The sequence below is a fragment of the Electrophorus electricus genome, chromosome 16 (genome assembly GCF_013358815.1).
Source record: "Electrophorus electricus isolate fEleEle1 chromosome 16, fEleEle1.pri, whole genome shotgun sequence".
In the NCBI taxonomy this organism is placed as follows: Eukaryota; Metazoa; Chordata; class Actinopteri; order Gymnotiformes; family Gymnotidae; genus Electrophorus; species Electrophorus electricus.
In genome coordinates this window covers 7,783,958-7,807,662 of record NC_049550.1, presented here as the reverse complement: position 1 = coordinate 7,807,662, position 23,705 = coordinate 7,783,958, and the positions used below count along the sequence as shown (strand labels likewise).

The window sequence follows — 23,705 nt, the reverse complement described above, 5'->3', positions numbered from 1 at the left end:
CGCCCGTCTGCAATGGGAGAGGCTGGCCCGTCGGTCAGCGAGGGAATGGGATCAGCTCAGACGATCACCAAGGAAACAGACTGACCGATGGGACGATTGCCCACCAGCGCCAGCAGCTGAGTCAGGGAAAAGGCTTGAGGGGAGTCACTGGGACACACATTGGAGTGAGGGAATGGAGTGATGAATCTGTAGGAGTGTGTGTGGTTATGTGCACATATTAAAATCCTGTAAATCATTGGACCAACTCAGAAACACACCCTTAGAAAGTCACTCCTTACCAACACTCTGATTTGGAAGGATCTCTTTTTTTTCTTCCGGCAGTGCTAAACAGGTTTGCTTGCTTTTGTGAGCTCAGAGATGGTATCTCTCAGCAAGAACGTCTTTGCTACTATATTCTAGTTCCAAGCTGCAGGATCAGACTTGACAGATGGCAAAACAATTACATTACTAGGGTAAGATATATACAGTAGATAATCGAACTTGTATACTTCCGTGTAGATGAGACATATTGCGGGTCTCCACAGCACACCAGTATAACGGCAGAGCCACACTACAATATTGTTGCAGTTGGCAGTATATTATTGTGCAGACACTGGCAAGGTCTGAGTGGCTTTTTAATTTTTTTTGATAAAGCAGCAATATTTCAATGTTCTACCATACTTTAAAACTTCTCATCCCACACTGTGGGCATGTGGCCATTTTAATTATTATAATTTAAAATGGATTTTGGGCAGCATGCCTAGCCTAGACTACAAAATCGTTTTTTTTTTATTATTCTTTAGTTAATTATTAATATTTATTTTTACATTTTTTGATTGGACTGTATACTGAGCTCTACTGAACAAACTATGGTTGGTTTTGTTGTATTTTAGGAAGTAATAGTAAAGACTAGCTGGTGCTTGAATTACCTTCAGGAATCTGATTAGAAAGCAGCAGGGTGAAGGAGAGAAAGAGAGTGAATTATGTAGAGTGGTTAAATATAGCACAAATAAAATATTTTTTGAACTCAGGATTTGCTTCTATGGGTAACAGGGTGGTTCAGAAATGGAGATGAGGGCCAATTAAAAAAAAGTATGCAAAATAAGGCACAATTCAACCATTACATCTCTCTCTCTCTCTCTCTCTCTCTCTCTCTCTCTCGCTCGCTCTCTCCCTCTATGTTTACCAATCTATGCTGACTGCATACATATTCAAATTAAGGTGTTTAAGTCAGTATCTCCCTGCTCATGCCAGGAACAAAAGCGCCAGTTTGAATCGTTCTGCTCTGTTTGCTTGTATTATTGGAAAATGCAGTCACGTATAAGTGGCACAGGGTTACTCTTAGCACATGTGGACACTCCAAAGCATTGCAATCTCCTCAGCTGGTAATGAGCTATATATCATTTTATAATAAGATATAATAAGACTACAGCTGTCTTAGAGAGTACAGCTGACTTTGTAATATACGTAATGCACTTGTTCTGTTTATTCCATGCTTCGGTGGCTGTGGTTAATAGACTGAATTTAAATCAAGCCTGCAGATTATCTTGACAGGAAAAAGTGAATAAAATGGAAAGAAACATTCATTACAGGATATGTCTTCTTTCTTTCTTTGCCCCCCCCATTTCCTATCCTTCACTGTTTCAGAATGACCACCCACAAATGCTAACAAGTTGCCAGTCGCCAAACTGATTCGTCAGGACTAACCTTTCGTTACCGGCAGGGTCAAAAAAAAAACTGTCGCAGAAATAATTGGCATTCCGTCTTAAAAGAGCCAGCATACACAGTTAGCCTCCAGCTGTTTTTCCCCCCTGGGGTAAAATTGATGGACAGATAGATGGAGGAACTAGAGAGAAAGTGAGATAGAGATCGCAAGAGTGAGCAAGTGAACTACTATTCATTCAGAACACAGCCAAGTGTCAAGACAACAGGTCACCTTTCAAATGTTATGGAGAATGACCACAGCATAATTAACAGCAGGTGAGGGGGCCAAAATTTGCAGATGTGCCGCTTCGACTCTGAGTGTGGCGCGGCCAACCCCGTGGGCCAGGAACCAGCAAACAGTACACAATTACGATCAAAAGACACTTTATGCTAGGCATTAGAAGCTAATTAGTGCCTGTGCATGCATTAAATTTGGCGCTTAATTGTTTTGTTAACTAATTATGCTAAAGGGTAGGCAATATGCCACCGGTTTGCTCTTATAAAACAGGATAATTACCATTTGATTATAACCTCACTCTGTGCCATCAAACTTTATAGCCGCATAGTATCTATGGAGGTAATGTTGACACTGAAGGAAAGCTAACATTTGGTTGGCAGATATCTCTCTTCACTTGTATTGCTTGTACTTCTGATGGAGAGCTCTTCTCATGGTCCTTGGTGGGGTCTTAACAGAGTTGAGTGGTCTTCAGCCACTGAAGGACATAGTTTGCCTCAGCTTGTACAGGCATGTCGGGATGTCTCTCCGGTGGGAGGAGTGATCTCATAGCGAAACAAGTGCTGAGGCGCAAACGTCGGCGAATTACACCTCGACCTGCGATGTACTCCCCCGCCGAGACAGAAAGAGAGAGGAGAGAGGGGAAAGGCTTATGACTAGCATGTACAAGCCATAAACTCAATTTGACCTGGAGCATTTATGAAGACGGAAAGAGAAGATGGGGGAAAAACAGGTGGAAGGAGAGAAAGAAACGTGTAATTCTGTCAAGATAATGACTGCCAGCCTCTGAAGCATTATTACGTGGGATAGACACATGGTTATAACTGTCTGTCTTTATCACTGCTTTTGACAGTTTTATTAGCTTCTCTGCACTGAGGTATATATATAGTACAAAGGCACCCAAGAGTAAATCGAGAATAAATCTATATAATTAAAATTACATTTGGCAAAGGACGTAATGTGCAGAATTTCCATGTTTTGTTGATGGGTTTTTTGATTTCTGTAGTTTTTCAATTTTTATTTCAGCTTGTCAGATCCAGAGACCCTTGGTATGGCATATTTGCAAAAGCTCTCTGTACTATTTATGTATGTTTTTATTTATTCCTTTCCAAGACATGAAGTTCATATAATTTCAGAATAACACGGTGTACTCCACCCGATGATGGGAAGGTGGACCCGGCAACGCTTCAGGATAGCGACTCGAAAGCTAGAAGACAGCGGTTAGCATGAGCTCATTTGGCATTGTGCTGCACACACCCCACTAGTTGCCACTCATTAGGAGTTATTTTAGCCCTTCTTCCAAAGTGTTCCTTCAAACCAACATCCATAGACACAGGCAGGTCCAAATGTGTTGTGCGGTAAACAGCGCATTAAGACAACGCCTACCGCTGTACCGTGGGTGAGCGTGCCGCCCGTCCTGTTTCTGCAGCGGAGTTGCCGTTCTACAGGTGTGGTCTTCTCCAGACGGCGTGGGTTCAACCTTGTCACGGTGTTAACCGAGCGTTGCAGACACCGCAAGCCTGTAGGAAGCTGTCTCATAACATTTGAAGCCTCATGCTAAAACAGTGAACAATGTGCCAAAATGGCACCTCTGCTCAACCTGTCAGGGCTAATGTAGACACCGCTAGTGAAGACGGACTAAGGTGCATGTGAAACGAGTCAAATTGGCCCCATTTGTGCTGCCGGCAAGCGTTTGTGTCCGTTAGCCTCTTTGTGCCCGTTTTTGATGCTGGAATTATTCATTCCAGAGCCACAGCTCCCCCATGACATCTGTGGGATCTCTGTCACGCTAAACAAAGTGGGGGAAAAAAGAATAAAAGTATGAATAGAGTGTTGTATTAAACAGAGAGAAGGTGAGGGAGGAGAGACGGAGAGAAAATGAGGTGTATTCTCTTTGAGCGCCAGGCTTGGTTAAAATTTCTCCAGCTCTGTGCCTGAAAGGGATTAGAAATTCATGCGATGCATTGACTGTCTCGGGTACTGACAGATTAAATAAATGAGCAGCACATTCTAACGATCAGGATATGTGAGTGTGTGTGTGTGTGTGTCTGGTCTGTCTAAGCCTGCAGAACATCAAGAAGAAATCACATTTAATGCTGTGTTAATAACCTTTAACAGTGTTAACAGACTGCGTCAGGCCAACATCCAGTGTCCTTTCAGCATCACAAAAGTAGCTTTATTCGCTCAAGACAAAGGCGTGCTGCCGGTATCATTATCAATACAGATGCTGAACCAGACTGTTTTGCCACCGATTACAAAGAGAAGCTCGTACCGCCTCAGTTAGCGAGGTCGTCTCTGTGCAAGTCGAGCCGCCCCACAGCGCGTTCATCCCGCCCGAGCTCTGGCGGATTTCACAGGGAAACAAAAGAAGTTCGTTCCCGTCCCTTCCCCCTCGCCTCCGCTCTCAAACTCGACCGTTCTTGTTAACGTGCTCAATTGAATTCAAGAGCGTTAGCCCTCGCGGTCAAATGTAGACCAAGACCAAATCTCCTTTGATCTTTGCCTTGCACGCTGGAGAACGCTCTGCCGTTAATTGGTTTGGAATTCACTCAGAGGGACTCTGTATTTTAGTGCGGATAAAGAAGCCGTTGCCCAACAATGCGGCTGTTTCTCCTCCTTATCTGCCTCAGCCTTTGATGTGGTTATTAGGCTGATAATTGATAGACTGATGGATATTTTAGCTGGGAACATGGTGAACAAATACATTTAAATAAAAGCACATTATACACCGTACTACATCCTCAGAGGCATACGAGGCTTTCCCATTAATTCGAGGGGAGAAATTCACTTTAGTAATTTGTATGATGTAAAAGGCTAATTTTGTATTCAAATACTTTCTGTTCTAACCTTTAAGATAAGAACAGGAATGACCAAAGTAATCAATAAAGACAAGGATAGTGAAATATTTAACCTAATGGTTCGTAGGTTGTATAACTCAATACTGGAGGCTTTTTTTAAAAAAAAGATTTTTTTATTTAGGGTACTGCCAGAAATAAATGGCATGCCTACTCTGGGAGATTAAGATGAGGCTGGCAACTGTCCATCATGTTATTATGGAAATGGAATTTCAGAGCGACGTTGCCAATACGAAGTCCTGCGTACACGAAGCTGAGCACAAGAGACAGTTCACTGCCCTGCTAAATACCCCGCGACAGAGTCAGCCATCTTCTAATTGAACTTTCTCACCATTATGCATATACTATTTATTATTGTCAAACTATATTTACCTATTTGCTTTGACATATCACTCTTTGCTTAGTGTTTATGCTGTGTGCATAATCGGTAGTAGGACTGCAGAATTGCTTGGCAATGTCTTTCAGACTCAAACAGGTCGGTTCTGAGCTCACGCAGGCGCTAGTTTGGCATGTAACGTTTTTTGTCATCATCCTCCAGCAACTCTCCCCTTTCCGCCTGCTTCCTTTACATAACAGATTTGCTTTGAAAGCCTTCAGAATGTGTCGGAGCGCAGATCCTCTGTTCCTTCGCCTCGTCGCGGCGCACTCCACGTGCCTCGGGTCACGGCTCGATCCGCAACCCCCCCACACACACACACACTCAACCCACACTCCTGCACGACTCCTTGCTCCTGTGGTGGCAGGCGCCGCGGGGCTGAAGCACTGCCTCGTGGGAAAGCTGCGGAAGGCCTTTGCGCACGGCCGCGTCAGGCTCGATCACGTCACGCCACATGGGAATCTCCGCTCGCGCACTCTCTTGCTCAAGGGGGAGGCTGACATTTTTTTGAAGGGCGCCCAGGCTGAAGTGATGCGCGTTACTGCTGCTTGGCTTGTGTTGCTTCCAACCTGGCTGCTTTGTTTACCTGCCGCCCCCTATCATCTATTTGGTATCACCGGTTGTAAAAATGTTATTGCTGATCTCAGATCAGTAGTGGAGTGTATTTTGATAAAAGGCAGGGAGGGAGAGTGTGGACTCAGAGCAGTGCTCAAGCATGTTGTTTTTTTTCGGTCTTTGGCCGTTTTATGTTTTTGGCCCGTGTCTGATGTTGATGTTTTTCAGAGATGATCTAATTGCAGCCTCTGATGTGTTGATTTAATTGTAACCTTTTTACAGTTTTATGTGGTCTTGTTTTAACAAAGCCGAATTAATTGAAATATGTTTTGATGTTGTTAAACATTCAATCACACGCACGCAGGCACGCACACACAGATTTTCCTGTTTAATACTTGTTTTTCCTGGTACTTAAGTTTTTTTGTTTCTCTTAGCAAGTAATGGCACAGTCATATTCAAATTCAAGTTCAGTTTTTCTAAGAAAGGGTTGCACTGCAACAAATTAGAATGAATAAGTTGACATAACAATTTGGCAGCAGTCAGCTGGAGATGACATATCTACATGCTGCCATCTAGCCATGTATCCCCCGTACTGCCCATTGTTTGTCTTGTAACCTGCAATTTGTGTGAGATGACAAACCACGCCCTGCTCATCTATAAGCTCAAGCGCAAATGGACTGTCAATCACATCACGACAACTGCAGTTGTCATTCCGTCTCCCTCACACTTCCCAGCTTGTCAGACGGTAATGTGACTCGCCTCACGCCTCCTGTCAGGTGACATCATATAATACCTGCTGGCATAATTTACTGACAGGTAACAGAGAGCAGTCCCCCTGCGCAAACAGTCCCAGACCCACAGGCTTGAATTCATGTCCCTGGAAACAGGGCAAGCTTCTAATAGCACATGCCTAATGGCTGGATGCTGGGCTGTACCATCATTCTCCAGGGTGTCCTTTTTTTTTTCGAATGTAATTTCTTTCAGGGCTTTTTTTACCCTGGTATTTTGGGGATGGATGCTCCCCATCAGAGCGACAGGTCTGACAGGACCCCGGTGCAAAAAAGGAGGATATAATTAAGAGAGAAAGATGTGACTAGGTGTTCGTCAGTGAGCCCTGCTGAACGCTTGTGTATGCGAGTGTGTGTGAGTGTGTCTTCATCTCTGAGGAGAAACCTGATGACACAGAGATGCCTGCAGGGAGGACTTCCTCCTTCGAGATAAAGGAATATACCAGAATCTGTGAAGGTGAAAGCAAAACCAGGTAGGAGTGAAATGAGCTTGTTTGAGTCCCATTACAAGGATGAGAAGAATCTAGGACTAACATTAATGCCATGCCACTGCATGTTGTTAAATGGAGGCAAAAGCTCATTTCAGTGTCATAGCCTCTTATACACAAATAATACGACAGCACGAGTACCTTTTGTTTTACTGCTGAACAACCTCACCTGCTACCTGAAATCTGAACATCTCTGAACTGATAATCCAGATTCTGTAGATTCCACACACAGTATGAGTGAAATGATAGATATTGCTCCATCCACTTCAAGATCAGACTGTTTTTTTTTCTTCAGATTTTGCTGTTGTATGTCTTCTGTTGTGCCTCAGTGGCACAGTGTGTAATGATGAGCAGTGAAGGTGGGGAGAGAGAGTGAGAACAGAGAGAAAGAGAAAGGGAGGAAATAGAGGAGAGAGAAACAGATGAGAGACAGAGGAGAGAGAGAGAGAGAAAGAGACTTTCACTTTTATCTTCCACTTTGGCCCCACTGCCTCCACTACACACAGTCAGATAGAATTTGATTCGGTTGACTTGCTAGAAAAGATCCCGTGAAGGCCCTGATGCACCCTGGGAGAAAAAGGAATGTGGGCAGGAAAAGGAAGCACATTTTATACTACATTTTACGTATGTGGGTGTATATGTGTGATGTTCTTTGCTGCTTTTTTAGGGGAACATCAATATCCGTATAAGCAAATTGGTGGGAAACAGGCACTCAAACAACAGAGTTATCGTGAGAAGACTGTGTAAATTCACTTGTCCATTGTGGTGAATGGTTCATTGCCACAGTGTCCTTTACAAGCAAATCTCTCATGTCCTGTTAGCTCGGTGCTCTGTTTAATGAAGGCACCGGCTAAACTTTATGTTTACACAGTTACGCGTCAGAAGTTTCGCAAAACGACCACACTGTCTCCAGCATATTAAGAGTTAAAAAGGGCTCAAGATCTAAAGTAATATCAAGGAAAACAGGCTCAATTTTTGTGCATCATTTTAAACAAGGATGCGTTTTGAATCTGATGTTAAACACCAGCAGTTCTCAACATGCAGTCTCTAAAAACCAGAATGTAGCAACATGTCGTTGGCTGCACTTGTTTCCATAGTAACACTCTCCTCAAGACTCAAACTAGTGAAGTCAACAACTTGTAAAAAAAAAAAAGGAAAAAAGGAAAGAATCTCAAATGGCAAAAAAGAGAAGATGTGTGTCCAGATGAGTTAGAATGCTGATCATGTTTAATTAATTTACCAGCTATCAGCCAGCAGGATGCGCTTAATTGCAATATATATATATATATATATATATATATATATATAAATATATTGTACTGGAAAGTCAGCTTTGTAGGACAAACAGTTCTCAGAAAGAGTTAAAGAACTTTAATCCAAATCAGGTATGATATTAGCCTTAATCGTAGCACCCATTGTTCAAGTATAGTGTTGTGTTCCAGTGGGATACAATTCAACAAACGTTCGATAAGCGTGACGTTTCCAGTGATTAACTAAAAGTTCAACAAATGTCTGGTTTATACTTAATCATCTCTCTCATTTCAGCTAATTAGTTTTACATCCTGTCCATTTTTATTAATCTTTAGGGACTGTAAGAGCAAGCATTGCCTGTTATTACAATATTAAAGAAATGAATCAATCACAAAAAGGTCTGGTAGCTTGTGTTTTCTGACATACCCCTGGGCCATGTCGATTTAATTAAAATTTAAACAGATAAGTACTCACATTTCACTGTAATGAGCGTTTGAATTCACATTGATTTTAATTACAAGTCCTTCGGGCAATGTTCAGTTCTTCTCTTTGTAGGTGAGCTGATCAGCAAGGACTGATTTGAGGCCAGTTAACCAGGTGATGTTCTAGTGGTTATGGCTGGTACTTGAACCAGTTAGACTGGATCAAGGTCAGCACAAATAGGAAACATAGGTTCAAGATCAGGTGTAGGAAAAATAACAGAAGAGTTAAGTTTTGGCAGTATTTCTGAGATCTGATGTTTAAATGAGAGAGAGACACACAGGGAGAGAGAGAGAGAGAGAGAGAGAGAGAGAGAGAGAGAGAGAGAGAGAGAGAGAGAGAGAGAGAGAAGCAAAGACAGGGGATTCCTGATTCCTTAGCTGTGAGGAATACCAGTCAGTTAATGTGGGCTTTTAACCAGGCTGTTAGATTCCCATACTACCCCTTAGTGAGTTTCACCTAAGACTTGATACTATGGCTGGGAGCAGCTATAACTGCTAGCAGTTCCATAACTGCTAATTATGGAATCTGAAGGGTTTATGGACTTTGCACTCTGGGCGTTATATAGCACTCATCTGACTGATGTTAATAAATCACGTTTGTATATTATGCCATGTGGTGAGTTTTAATCATAGTATATGCCTTAATCATAGTATATACCTTAATCATAGTATATACCACATCAGACATTTCCACCTCAAACGTTCTTAACTATGCTATTATTGTTCATTTCTGAATGTGACTCTAGCATTTCTTTAGATTGTGGACACATTACATTGCACTATAGTTCTGTGTTTTTTGCTACATGTTGAAAGTTTGTTAACTGTGGCAAGACCATAGGACTAGCGAAACGGCCCAGAAGTGAACTGACCTTGGAACGTTAGCCTGGTCCACTACTCACGCTTTAGAACTGTGGTCTTTGCATGGTCTCTGTAAGGTCTTTATGATCATTTCATGTTCTCTGTTTATCCTCTGTATGTTCTCTGTATGGTCTCTGTAAGGTCTTTCTATGATCTCTGTGGTCTCTATGGTCTTTCAGTGGCCTTTTTTTGGGGTCTCTGTATGGTTTCTGTAAAGTCTCTGTATGGTCTTTGATCTCTGCAAGGTCTCTGTAATGTCTCTACTGAGAAGAAGATGCCATCTTTTGCTCAGTCAATTTGAACTCAATTTGAAGGAACCATATGATAAGCTATAAATGGCAAAGATCACGGCCAGAGGGGGTTAGAGCCTCTGTATCTTTCCTTACTACTTCGTTCATACAGAATCTGATTCCAGCTCTCTTGCTCATAATTGGTATGAAGTTTTCAGGGTGCTCATATTGCCCCTGTGTTCCCAGAAACTCTCTGCAGCTTCATAGAACGTCACGATTGGTGTAAAAAATATCTACCTGGCAATTATGCTTTTCTTTAACTTTGTGATTGGCCCAATAAATTGGCAGAGTCATCTGGCCACGCAGGAAGGGAAGCAAAATGTTCACCAAAGGAGGTGATAATAGCCCGTTACACTGAAACGAAGCTAAAGTTCACACATTCCAGAATGGCCACTCCGACTAGTTAAGACCAATCTGGAAATCTTGCTCCCTCTCAAATAAAATGACAAACTGTAGGTCCTAAACCTTAAAAGCTACGTTTGTAAAAAAAAACAACAACAACAAACAAACAAAAAAACACACACACAAACAGATTGCTTTTTTGTGTCTTGCACTAAAAGGCTATGTGATGGCTGGCAATGTATTGGCATGCCAAAAAATAGATTTCAGTGCAAAAAACTTTTCTTTATTAAAAACAGTGTCAGAAGTTTCCTTAGGGGTTGCGTAGGAAATGACAAACTAATAGAAACTAAATCTTGTACTTCTTTCACTGAGTTCAAGTAATAAATGCTTGGAGAATGGAGCTTTTCTGTGTGGTGAATGTACGGTGTATGTGTGTGTGTGTGTGTGTTCTCTGTTCATTTTTAATGAGATATCTAACTCACTTCAAACAATCATACACATTCAGTCAACCTTACCCCATTTTGGACATGCATATCACCCCCATCACTGACTCTCCTAATCCAGGCTCTGTTCACCTCACAGAAATGGTTTCTATCTTCCCCCTATGGCATGCTGTATTTATAGAAGCAAAACTTTTAGGTAAGGTTATATCTTTTAATAATTCTCTAAGGCCCACTTTGCAGTCTGTCATTTAATAGATAAAGTAATGGTTTGGACAAAAGCACCTGTTCCTAGATCAGCCAAAAAGGCCCATCTCGATTTCAAAACAGAGATACCATTCAAGCCATTGTCTTCTGGCTGTGTAATAGCAACGCTATTGCTGTGATTATTTCTGAAAGCCTAATCATGTTTGTATAATCACTGCAGATCGCCATTGCCATGTCATTTGCTCTGTGTGTGTGTGTGTGTATATGTATGTGTGTATGTGTGTTTGTGTGTGTGTGTGTGTATGTGTGTTTGTGTGTATTATGTGTGTGTGTATGTGTGTTTGTGTGTGTGTGTGTGTGTGTGTGTGTGTGTTGGTCAGAATTTTGTGTATACCGTGCTTAGTAAGCAGTTGAAGATGGCACCTCGTGTTTGGACCATCTTGGCTTGCAGTGGTGACTGTAATAGTTCTCTCTCAGACGTCACCTTCCTAATCCGTTAGGCGAATGTTAGCCGGAGCGTGTGAGGAAAGTCACACTAATAAAACAGGGCAAATGGCTTCTTTGGAAAGTTGCTGCTGCATCATTTACATTTGAAAAGCCGAGTTGCTGTGGTAAAGTTACAACCATCGTGACATAGTACAATCAAACATGACGTCCGTCTAACTTTGTCACCTCTTTGTCATGCTAACGGGGCTAACAGTTATGTCAGCCAATGACATGCTAATGGGTAATGCTAACTTTAGTTTTTTTTTTTCCCCTCAGATGAGTTGTTTTTTTATAGTGCTTTTTCAAGATGAGTATCTTTTGACTGAACTGTCGCTTTAAGATACATAATTCCTTTTCAGGGTTCTTAGCCTCAAGTCACAGAGTGTTTTGCTCTGCGCTCGCACACAAAGTCAGCTTGATAATTAAGTTATGAACTGAGCATGGCGTCTTGATCTGGGAAAACATGACGCTGTTCGAGAAGCATGTTTGCCATTGTGACATGGAATCAAGGCTTTCTTTGCTTATAGGAAAATAAACATGCAAATGTGTGAAATTAGTGCCATTTATGCACTGTGGTCAAGTACACTGAAAGCAAAATACATATTAGTCAGATTCTTGTGCTGTGTACACTTTAACACACATCGATCATCGCACACATTAATTAGACTTACATCTTTTGAGGCAGCTAGTGTGATCACTCTCTGTTTCATTACATTTATCCATGTTTGGATGAGTTAACAGGCTGCCTCTGGGGTCCTTGTTTGACATTTAAAAGTCCTAAGATGTGTAGCATGTGCATTACTGCTGGTTTCATGGTTTTATTACCAGTTGCTAACACACTCGTGGATGTGTTATTTTGTTAATGGAGTGTGTGTGTGTGTGTGTGTGTGTGTGTGTGCATATATATATATATATATATATATATATATATATATATATATATATATATATATATATATATATATATATATATATATATATATATATATATAGAGAGAGAGAGAGAGAGAGAGAGAGAGAGAGAGAGAGAGAGAGAGAGAGATATTGAAAGTTGTAATGAGGTACCCAAGGTTTCCAGAGGAACTTTGAAACAATGTGCACTTCAGGGAGACTACAGCACTCAAGAGGTAACATGATTAAAAGTATAGAAAGCAAGAATGGTGTGTGTGTGGGTGGGTGTGTGTGTGTGAGAGAGAGAGAGAGAGAGAGAGAGAGAGAGAGAGAAAACAAGAAAGAAAGAGGAAGAAAGAGAGAGATTTCCAAGAAGAAAAGTCATTAGTTGGTTCATTAGCAGGGGGCCTGCTGTCACACTGCCCAAAATTGAGTTTGACACTTTAAATTGGTCTTTGTGGCTATGGAGCATTTAGTTATGCTAATAATATTTCTTTTCACCATGGTTGCTTTAATTAAAGTCCAATGACGACAATCCAAGTTGAGCATAATTGACATTTCTAGAATTAATTGCAGGTCAATTGAGGTTTCAGTGAGAAGACCTTGTACTGGAGACCTAGTGTCCCTTCATGCCATACTTCATGTGCTGCAGCATTAGATGTGTTCTGTGAATTAATTTCAGACCAGCGATGAGGCCTTTGATTTATTTTACAAAATGAGGTGCCGAAAAAAAACAACCTTTGGCAGTCTATATCAGGTTTGGTTCAAAGTTCAAAAGTACATAAACAGAAGTGAAGTCTGGTCTTCAGTTGAGCTGAACTTGCCTAATTATGCCCCTTCCTATATTAAATTTGCCTAAGAAAACCTGCTTTGTCAGTTCAAAGAGTTTTCTTTTTTACTCATGTTAGAACAAAGCAAATTTGGATCCATCAATGTATAGGTGAGAGGTGAAACACTACTAAACATTCTACACATGTTGGTACTTTGTGTATGTTGAATACATTTCAAATAAATGTTGCGGTATGTTTTTTTTCTTCATTTTCCCCCAACCATCTGGCTAATCTACAATTCAAAATGACACAAGAATGTGTGTGTGTGTGTGTGTGTGTGTGTGTGTGTGTGTGTGTGTGTGTGTGTGTGTGTGTGGGTGGGTGTTTCAGTGTGACCTCCCTCCACATGCTGTGTGCATTGTGTGTGTGCTCCCCTCTGCAATGTGTGTTAGACAACCAAACAACCACTGGAACCACTGCACCCACATACCCCCACCTCCCTCCCTCACACACACACACACACACACACACACACACACACACACACACACACACTCACTCACTCACTCACTCACTCACTCACACCTCACACATGCATACACTCCTTTACAAGTTTGCTATACATTTTAACTGGCACAAAAATCCAATTTTTAAAAATGTATTTATTTATTTATTTATTTATTTCTGCCTTCATTCATTCATTCATTCATTCATTCATTCATTCATTCATTCTGTCTCTCGTTGTATTGCCCTCACCTTACGGCTGTGTGATCCTCTCTGACCCGCATCATCTGTCCTCCGTCCTGTGAAGAGGGGCCGAGGGCCCGGTCTTCCCCTCTCTCCAGTCTTCACATCCCAGCCTCCGCCAGCTATAGTGCCATGGCTTACCCCAGATCCTCCACAGCTACTGGGACTGCTTGTAGAAGCAGCCTTTCTGGGAGCCAGACAGGGCGAAACAGGTCAAGGACGACTACCAAACGCCAGTGATTCCCCCCCCCGCCCCTTTGTGTCATTTGTGAAATGATATTTTTTTCCTATGCTGCACACCTTTCAGGAGTTAATAAGCGGCGCCATGTGGGCACCTCGGGTGACGCGACTCACTGGTTGTGTTCATCGTATAAGATGGGTGCCTATTTAACGGCAGGCAGTGCTGACACGCGGGACTGATGGAATATGCAAATGAGGGCAGTCTCCTCAGCCTATCAGGGCCCTGGACAAAAGGCAGTGCCCGGGGCATGGAAATAGCTGTGCTTATGTAAAATGTCTCAGATGGAGGCCCAGTGGGGGAGCGGTGGCTAGTGATCATATGTGTCCTACATCAGCCTGTGGCTTCTGTTGCGCATTACACTAGTCAAACATAAGCAACAAGCTTCTGATTAATACCCCAGAATGCAAACATTATCTGATGGTAGCAGTTAATGCAATGTCATTTCGATGTATTCTTTTGGTAACCATTCCACTGTGCCACTACCTTTCCATCAAATGCGCTTTTTACATACATCAGGCTACTCATGTTATTATTTTGCATACATATTCTATTCATCCTAGTTACTTTAGAGCCCACATTCCATTAGCTCCTTTCAAAGGATCTTGTGGATTGATTTTTAGATCCATTTGCCAGTCACTATAAGGAATGATCACAAGGGTTATTTTAGTGATCTAATTTATAAAGCTTCCAGAAGTCTTTTTTTCAGGTACTTTAATTTTTGCAATATCCACTTATGTATGTTGTGATGGAGATTTTATTTCTTGCCAAGTCTCTAATTAGCATTGATTCATTTTTCTGCAGTAAAGGTATGCAATGTTTAGGCAATGTCCCATTTCGTACAATGTGTGTGAAAATTCGGGATTTTCCTAGTAACTAGTGCAAGTGCAGTCTTTCTGAGTTTATCAATGCAACACAGATTGGTAGAGAGAGAGAGACTGAGAGTGTGTGTGTGTGTGTGTGTGTGTGTGTGTGTGCTTGTGCGTGTGCGTACACATTTGTGTGTTCAGGTGTGTGCGAGTCAGTTTGGACAGCTAGCTTGTCTACTATCAAAGCCTCTGTGTTGTCCGTTGTTTAACCCCAAAGGCTAACTCCTCAGAACACCAGCACCAAAGAGAGCCCGCTGATCAAACGACCTTTGCAATCAAGGTTGAGAAATGTCCAGATCAGTCACATCAGCATCAAAGCTTTGGAGGCAGTTTGGTGCTGTGAGTGACGAATACACAGCAGTAAACAGGATAACACAGATGCTTGCTGGAATTTCTCATCTTGGCTTGTGTTTTTTTGTTTTGTTTGTTTTGTTTTGTTTTTTTCCTGTCATGCATCATGTGAGGGTTTATGGTATTGGAAGTGTTACATCTGAGCTATGGCATTTTGACAGGACTGAGATAGAAACCAATGATCCATATTTGAGAGAAAAATGATGTACCCTGTAAAAACTCGAGTAGGACTAAGGCTGGTTTGGGTTTATTTGGACACATGTAGGGGAAAATAAGACATATCTTAATTGAACAATCAGAATAAAATATATACACTTTATATACAGTTAGTAAAAATCCCTCGAATTCTTTGCTTTGCTGTGTCTAGTAAGAAACATGGTCTACAGGAGTGAACTGTTAGGACCGTTTAGGACCACTCTTTTCCTGCCACTGTTTGATACATGTTAGGCTACATCAGGCTGTATCCTCTGTGTCCCCTCTGTCCCCTGTGACTACTCTGTCCCCTTCAGTTTTTTAGAGGCTTAACTTCTGCTTCTGTCTTGCAGGTGATTTTGATCCTGACCAAGCTTTATGACTTCCACTTGGGCAGTGTTACTGAGAGCTCCCTATGGAGGTGAGAGCTGTTTTACCCCTTCTTTATCTCTCTCTCTCTCTCTCTCTCTCTCTCTCTCTCTCTCTCTCTCGCCTTTCTCCCTCTCGTCCTGCTCAGCTCAGGTCAGTAGCATGAGTACACCAGACAAGTACACCACTGTCCATACATCTCCACTGGGAAGGTGTGCAGGAAGACATAACCAGCAGCCAGAGAAACCAAAATAACAGCAAGCGCTGCATACAACGCAGTGTGAGCTGTAGTAGACCGGGGCTATTTATTATTTATTTGTTTATTTATTTTTTAAACAACCCCACCCCCACTCCTGAAAAAAACTGAGCAAAGAACAGGACAAACAGGGTTTCTTTCATCTGTCGGGGTTCCACCATCACTCCTGTTCCTCTTTCCCGCCGCTGCGAGTGAGACCGGCTAGTGTTGCGGGGTTTTCGCGGGTCCTTTCTGGTGACGCCGGTGCGGACATTTTATAAATGGCTCCTCGTCATGTAGCACATCCGGAGTCGCGGTGCTCCAACACCAGACAGGAGACCAGATGATCACAGGGGAAGGCTTGTGTACAGAAATAGCACGTATTCCTTATCCCTGCTGCTGCTGCCTTCCGGAGCGTTTTTGATTTTTCTTTTTGTTCAGACCTGAGTGTGGTTAGATGAAGCTGAGGAGTCTCAGCTGCATAACAAGCTCATTTTTTTTTGGTGGGGGGGGGGGGGACATTGCATGTGTTAGAATCTTAGAAAGTTTGGAGAGATGGAGAATGGTTTGAGAACACTCGGCCACACTTCACTAAGAAGGTTTTTCATATGGGAGGCAGGTGAAGAACTGCAGATTGGTCCTAGGTGTAATCTTTACTGCTATGAAATACACTGCATTGTATTAGTGACCAAATCTTCATATGTTCCTACTGCTTTGGCATACAGGGGGCTAGAATGAATGGGTAATCCCTGAAACTTCACACCCCTCCTAATAGACAGAAAGTTTCCTGACTCTTTGATTTGTATATCATTTTGCTCTAAACCCACATCGACTCCAAAATATTGAATTATTCTTAGCAGTTGTTTAACTGTATTTTGATGTCATTGTAGAGATTAGAGGTGCGTCATTGCTCTTTAACCAAGCACCACCATTTCATTTGAAACGTGGTTATTGTGTTGCTGTATAAGGTAGTGAACAGTGCTCAAAGGTTTTTTTGTCCCTGAGTTCTGGATGGCGGGCACAATACCCCTCAGAGCAGCTGATGAGCATCTGTTGAGTCTCAAGGTTAATGCTTCTTGTTAGGTCAGATGAAATGGGTGTCCATTCATTTTTAAATCCCATTTTCAATGGAAGGGTATATTAAAATAGTGTCCTGATATTAAAATGGTGTGCTGATATTAAAACGGGTGTTTTAATATTTTCAAAAATGACTACTGTACAACTACCAAATCCGTTCAGGTTTTAATTAAACAAAAATAGCTGTAATGAATATTTAACTTTTGTGTTAGATCATAGATCATTAGATCAAGAGTCCCTCAGGATAATAATGACCAAAATAAACAGCAGCAGAACCCTGTTATAAACCATGAGGGGAAGACAGTATGACGAGAGACCGAATGAATAAATAAACAAATAAATAAATACATTTGGATTTTTGTGGTGTTTGAAAAGTGAGCAGGTGCTTTCACTCACATTAAAACCAGGCAGTACAGACCGAGGCACATTTGAGGCAGCCTCCCTTCTCCACATCCCTACAGTGAGCCAGGCTCTGCCTCGAAGCCCCCGGAATCCTCCGTCTCTGCGCATCACGATGATGGCCGGCGCCGCCGTTAGATTCTGTATTGACAAAACGGAATGCGGCCGTGATAATATTCAGCCTTATGCAAATTAGGCCTTGAGGGACCCGCCTCCTTTCTCTCTCCCATTCACCCCATGAAATTGTGCACGTTTGAGAAACAATGGAGCCCTGCGGCAAGCGCTTTTGTTCTTTCTTGACGACGTCTCTCGCACCGCATCTCTCTGCGTCATTCTCAGTGGTTCCATCATTAATGGAGACCATTCTTTTATTACAGTAGTGATTTTGTGAAGCCTTTCCCGGCAGCATGCTGGTTATAGACAGCTGCTGACTTTTAGAGAAAGGTCAGAGGAGTGCAGCATCCTGATGGAAGTTCGGGGGAAAAAAAATCAACGTGTCCATTTTAATGAACAGCGTGACCTTAAACAGTAGAGATAGATAGTCATTTTTGTAGATGGAGCTGAAAGTGCATGACTCAGTCAATATAAGGGGATCACCCATCCCTGACATACTTCTTTGAAGTGCAAAGTGCAAATGTGTTATTCTGTTAATTACAGATGATCACCAGGAAAACATATAGCAACACTCCTGAATCTTAAGCCATAGTCATGCCACACCATGCAGCTACAGAGAACTAAAGGGTGGCTAAAGATTGAAACTGCACCTTGAGTTTATTTCCGTAGAGCATTAGCGGACAGTCCTATCGAAATGTGACCTATGAAGAAAACACTGACAGGATGATAGCGCTAAGTTAACACCATTCTTATTAAACATGCAGTTATTTACTTTCAGCTGTATTATGCTGATGATTCTATGCATCACACATTACTGTGTGCAATGTTCTCATATGCAGTGTATCAATTTATTCTTCTCTTTAATACAGAGATCAGTGGTTGGCAGTGTTGTTGAAGGTACCCTTTTCTTATCTACTCGGACTCATGAAGGCTTTGGAAATAGGCTGATTATTCAGATCTGCAAAGTCAGGGACACTGAGTTTAGCTGTGCTGTGACTTCTGAGGGTTCAAGCACAGCATCCCTGACACCTACCAGAGGCTGTTGTAAGCTCTAATGGCATCTTGTTCAGTTAAATGTCTCTCTTTTATCACATGAAAATCAAGAGGCTGTGGCTGACCTTATTTACCAATAAAACATCTGCAGCTGCTGCTGTATACTACTTTGTTGGTCACCCACCCTTATACCCAACCCCTAACCTCCTCCAACCCCCCCCCAACCCAAGTCCAGCCCCCAACAACCCAAGCCCCACCCCTGGCAGGGGACTGCCAATGGCCTTTTTAACTTGCATCATCTCGGGCATGGTGAATGCCCCAGGAGGAGCTGGTATTTCACAAGTCACTGAGTAGAACAGCACTTTCAGAACAGGACTTACCTGATGTCCCTGACCTTTCCAGGGACTTAGGATTCAAGCTGGAGAGAGTGTGAGTGAGGACGAGCCGAGCATCGCTAGATTTCCCCAGAGACGCCTTCTGCACCTCCTGTGAGGAATGAGACTGCCTTGTCACTTCCACGACAACCGAGGCGGATGATGGGTTGCTTGGGTTCCATATGATGGACATATTTTTTATTACATTGTGGCATTATAATGTCTAATATTCAAAAAAAGTAAAAAAAAAAAAAAAACAGCTCTGTACCTTCACAAATAATGTGATGACATGTATTAGGACTGACACCAAAAGCCTCTAACTATTCCAACTTTTCAACTTCTGTCTTTGAACCATAAAATAGTTATATATACACATTTATAATGTAGTTCCAGCATGACAAGTAATGCCCTGTTCTCACCAATGGGTGAAATTGTCAAATATGGGTAACACCATTGTATACTTTATAACTGCAAGTTCTTGAGTGCCAACACTCAGTATAAAATTCCAAGTGATCTATTTTTTATGAAAAAGAATTTGATTCCACAATCCCCCCACCATTTGCATTGTTTTGTATTTACTCAAACCTTAATTATAGAGCTTTGGACATATGACCGACGGTGTGGAATACGACTAAATCTCATCTGTGAGATTCAAGTTCCCTCAGACTTCTTCAGTCCCCCTTGGGCCACCCTCGTAATTCACCCATTTTATTATTTAGCAGCTGGATTACGGAGCTCCATTTGGAAGTTCTCGACCTGTTGCCTTCTTAATTAAAGTCTTGTGGGTCTTCCCTGTGTGTGGTGGAACCCTGTCTAATTTAGCTCCTGTCATGAAAGTAAATGATGAACCGCAACTGAACAACTGAAGGTTTTGCGAGGGAGCCGCTCTGCAGTAGCGGGGCGCTGTGTATTAAAAAAATTGCCAATTCGAGGCCTGTCAGAAGACACTCAATTTTTTTTGGCTGCAATCAAGATAAACCTCGTCAACCTGCCAGATGTGCCGGTGCTGAAAATGTGCTGGTCGTCTGTTCTGTTTGCCTGTCTGGAGGAGACTCTGGTTCTCAATTTTTCTACCTTTAGTGGAGAGCTTCCACTGGATTTGTGAGGTGTCGCATTTCATGCAGAAATTCTTTTATAATTATTTGTCTTTTACAAAACGGGTGTGTTTCTGTTTTAACACTGTCAAAAAGGAGCATAACCAGCATTTTATATGCTGGAAAATTGTCAATTTTGGAATTTTGGATTTTTTTGTGGATTTATTTTGTTGATTACATAAACAGGTAAATTGTGCATGCTTAAATAGGTAAATTTGTTATGTCATTGATATATTGTTCCATACATCAGATATAAATCTGATGTAGTTAGACATAGCTCAGTGGTTAAAGTACTGCTGTCAAGTTACCACTGTTGCGCCGTTTTACCACTGTTGCTTTGGATAAAAGTGTCGGCTAAATGGAATTTTACATTTATGCCATTTAGCTGATATGGCAATGTAAACAGAGTGGGTGGCTAAATAAAGGCAACCAGCCACAACACGTCATGACTTTGACAAGGGCCAAACTGGGGTGGCTAGATGACTGGGTCAGAGCATCTCCAAAACAGCAAGTCTTGTGGGGTGTTCCTGGTAGTGCAGTGGTTAGTACCTACTAAAAGTGGTCCAAGGAAGAACAACTGGTGAACCAGGGACAGTGCTTGTGCTCAGTGATGTACATGGGAGAACAGAAGCGCTACTGTAGCACAAATAACTGAAAAAAGTTACTATTGGTAACTTTGCAAAGTTATTATGATAGAAAGGTGTCAGAACACATTGCAGCTTCCTGTGTACGGGGCTGTGTCGGCGCAGACCTGTCAGAGTGTCCATGTTGACCCTTGTCCACTGCTAAAAGTGCCTACAATAGACATGTGAGCATGTAGCAATGCAAGAAGGTAGCCTGGTCTTTTGCCTGTGCAGTGGAAGAGATTACACCAGGGTGCACTATGGGAAGTAGTCAGGCCAACAGTAACAGTGTGATGCTCCGGTCAGTGTGCTGCCAGGAAACCTTCGGTCTTGGCGTTTACGTAGACGTTACTTTTGTACCCACTGCCTACCTGAACATAGTTGTGGACCACGTACCACCCCTTCATGTTCACGGTATTCCGTAATGAGGGACTGGAGATGGTTGGCACAGCAGCTCAACGCCTTCTTTTGCCTCTTTGAGAGTGGCGGTGTGCTGAGGCTGCCGGTGTGAGACCTCCCCTTCTTTCATCCTACCATCAAGGAGCCAGAAGTTCTTCAGCTTTTCAGCAATTGTAATCCCTGAAAAAAGCCCGGGCCCAGACAAAATCTGGAAAAGCATTTCATGCTGAACGGCAAGCTCCAGTTTTTACTGACATTTACTGACTCTCTCAATCTTTTTATGGAAGATTAACAATCTTATGGAAATGTCTACGGTTGCACCTGTGCCAAAACTTCCCAGACATGTAAGGCCAACGACGTAAGACCAATAGCACTGTCATCACTGGTCATGAAGGTCTTTGAGCACCTAGTGAAGAGTTACATTTTATCACAAACACACCTTGAGAAACCAAAGACCCACGGCAAGATTTGATTTATCAACATTTCATCTGCATTTAACACTATTCAACCTAATATTCTATCAGACATATTGGTTATAGAATTTCCACTTGGAGCTGTTGAGATTACATGAATTGTTGTACCTGTAGAATCTAGCAAGTCAGCATAGGTAAATTTTACATTTTACTGTTATCCAGTGCAACTTACAAATTTGAATCATGTTGCCTTAGATAGGCAAGCGTTATGTTAGGAATCTTGCGCATTGACTCTTATTGGCACAGCATAGGCCACTTGGCCAAACAGGGCTTGAACCTCATTTCCCCTCAGGAGAGACTGCATTGTTATGACACTACTGTTGAAGCATTATTACTACTTGGTATGCTACACTATACCAAGCTATAGGCACATTACTCTCTGACAAAATGACAACTTAAAGCACCTCCTGGGTGGGGGAGCCTGTCTTTCACCTTTATTGTTTATTTTATATACCAATTCTTACTCTAGCACTTTCGCTAATAGGCACTTTATTACGTTTGCAGATGATGCTGCCTTTGTTCGCCTGACAAGGAGGAGAAGCAGAGACCAGTGCTTGTTTATTTCATAAACCAACATGAGAAGTCATGCCATTGCCTAAACACAACAAAAACAAAAAGGATTTTAGAATGATTAAATCCTCAAACCCTACCTTTATAAATGGGGAGCCAATACCGTTTGTTACAACATTTAAGTACCTTGGCATTGTGACTGACCATAATCTTAAATGTGACCTGTCAGCTGACTTATAGGAACTAAGACACAACAAAGAATGCACTTTTTAAAGAAATTACTATCTTTTAATGTCCACAATAAAATGCTCCAAATGGTTTACTGTGCTTTTAGAGAAAGTGCTTTAGCCTTATGCATCATGTGCTGGTTTGGCAATGCTGTTGAGGCACAGAATGAATGAAGCAAACAATGTCATGGAAGCCTTTTCGTTTGAATTGTTGGCATCTGGGCAACATTTTTGTCCCCCTGTAGTCACTAAAATTTAATTGGTTGCGTAAAGCTATTACATTTTTAATCAGGTAATGTTTCTAATGCTAAGAATGTCCATCTGATCTGGCCTGCATAATCTGTAAACAGATTAGGTAGGACATTCTGTGTCAAGGTGAGAGGCATGTATGTGGGTAAGTGTACATGTGTATACCTGTGTATATGTGTGTATATGTGCCAGTAACCCTGTGATGAAATGCCTTGTGATGGTGCCTCAAACTGATGTCCGTCCATCCGTCCATCCATCCATCCATCCATCCATCATCTATCCATCCATTGGTATGTTGGTATGCAAGCTTAGGAGTCCTTGTTTTATTAGTTATTCTATGATGCCCTTCATTGGCTGAATCGGATTTGTTTTAGGAACTATGCAGTAAAGAGTCAACATTATCCACTAAGGCTGCAGAGGCATGGGGTGTGGTGTCTAACCTGTGTGTGTGGGTGTGTGTCTTGGCATCAGGGTGCTTCATAGCCTAGAACTTAGGCTACTTATCTGATTGTGTCTTGAGGAAATTTCAGCAAAAAGATTAGGCTTCCACTCTGTACTCGTGCAAAAAGGACAAAAACAAACAGAAAATGAACTTCCTCAACTATTTTTCTTTTATTTATCTTTGCTCCATCAAATGCATACTGCCTGAAATGTGTGTGTGTGTGTGTGTGTGTGTGTGTGTGTGTGTGTGTGTGTGTGTGTGTGTGTTTGTGTGTGTGGTAAAATATAGCACAGCTATAAGATATAAGGAATGATTATATATGATGATGACTGATTGTAAATATAACTAAAAGGGCTTAGGGTCCATGGTATCCACCAAATGCATGGCAGCCAGAACTAGACCAGTGCATTTGTAGTGCATTAAATGTCTTTGATGGTCAGTGTCCCCTGAGGTTACCAGTGGGAAATGTCAGTCTGTCCCTAGCAGCTAGATAAATAGATAGATGGACAGACAGACAGACAGACAGACAGATAAATAGATGGATAGAGAGACTCAACCTGTATGGCAGGATGGCCTTTTCCAAAGTGGGTGGATTAAAATGTTTTTTAAGTTATTTATTTTTCCACTTGAAGCTACCATGCTGGATATTTAATTTTGGATATTTTATTAGGTACCTTGTTACTTAGTATACTCTCATTGTTTTAGTCTGATAGGGAAGGGGTGTGTTCTTTGT

The 23,705-nt window shown here is 41.9% G+C and overlaps 1 protein-coding gene across 1 annotated transcript in view; it reads left to right on the top strand.

Annotated features, from left to right (window-relative positions):
- The window catches only part of sorcs3 (sortilin related VPS10 domain containing receptor 3), a 156,397-nt gene that overhangs the window by 48,764 nt on the left and 83,928 nt on the right, over nucleotides 1-23,705 (top strand). The window contains exon 2 of the mRNA XM_035535023.1: nucleotides 15,748-15,815. Coding sequence (XP_035390916.1) covers nucleotides 15,748-15,815 — 68 coding nt within the window. The remainder of the gene's footprint in view (nucleotides 1-15,747; nucleotides 15,816-23,705) is intronic.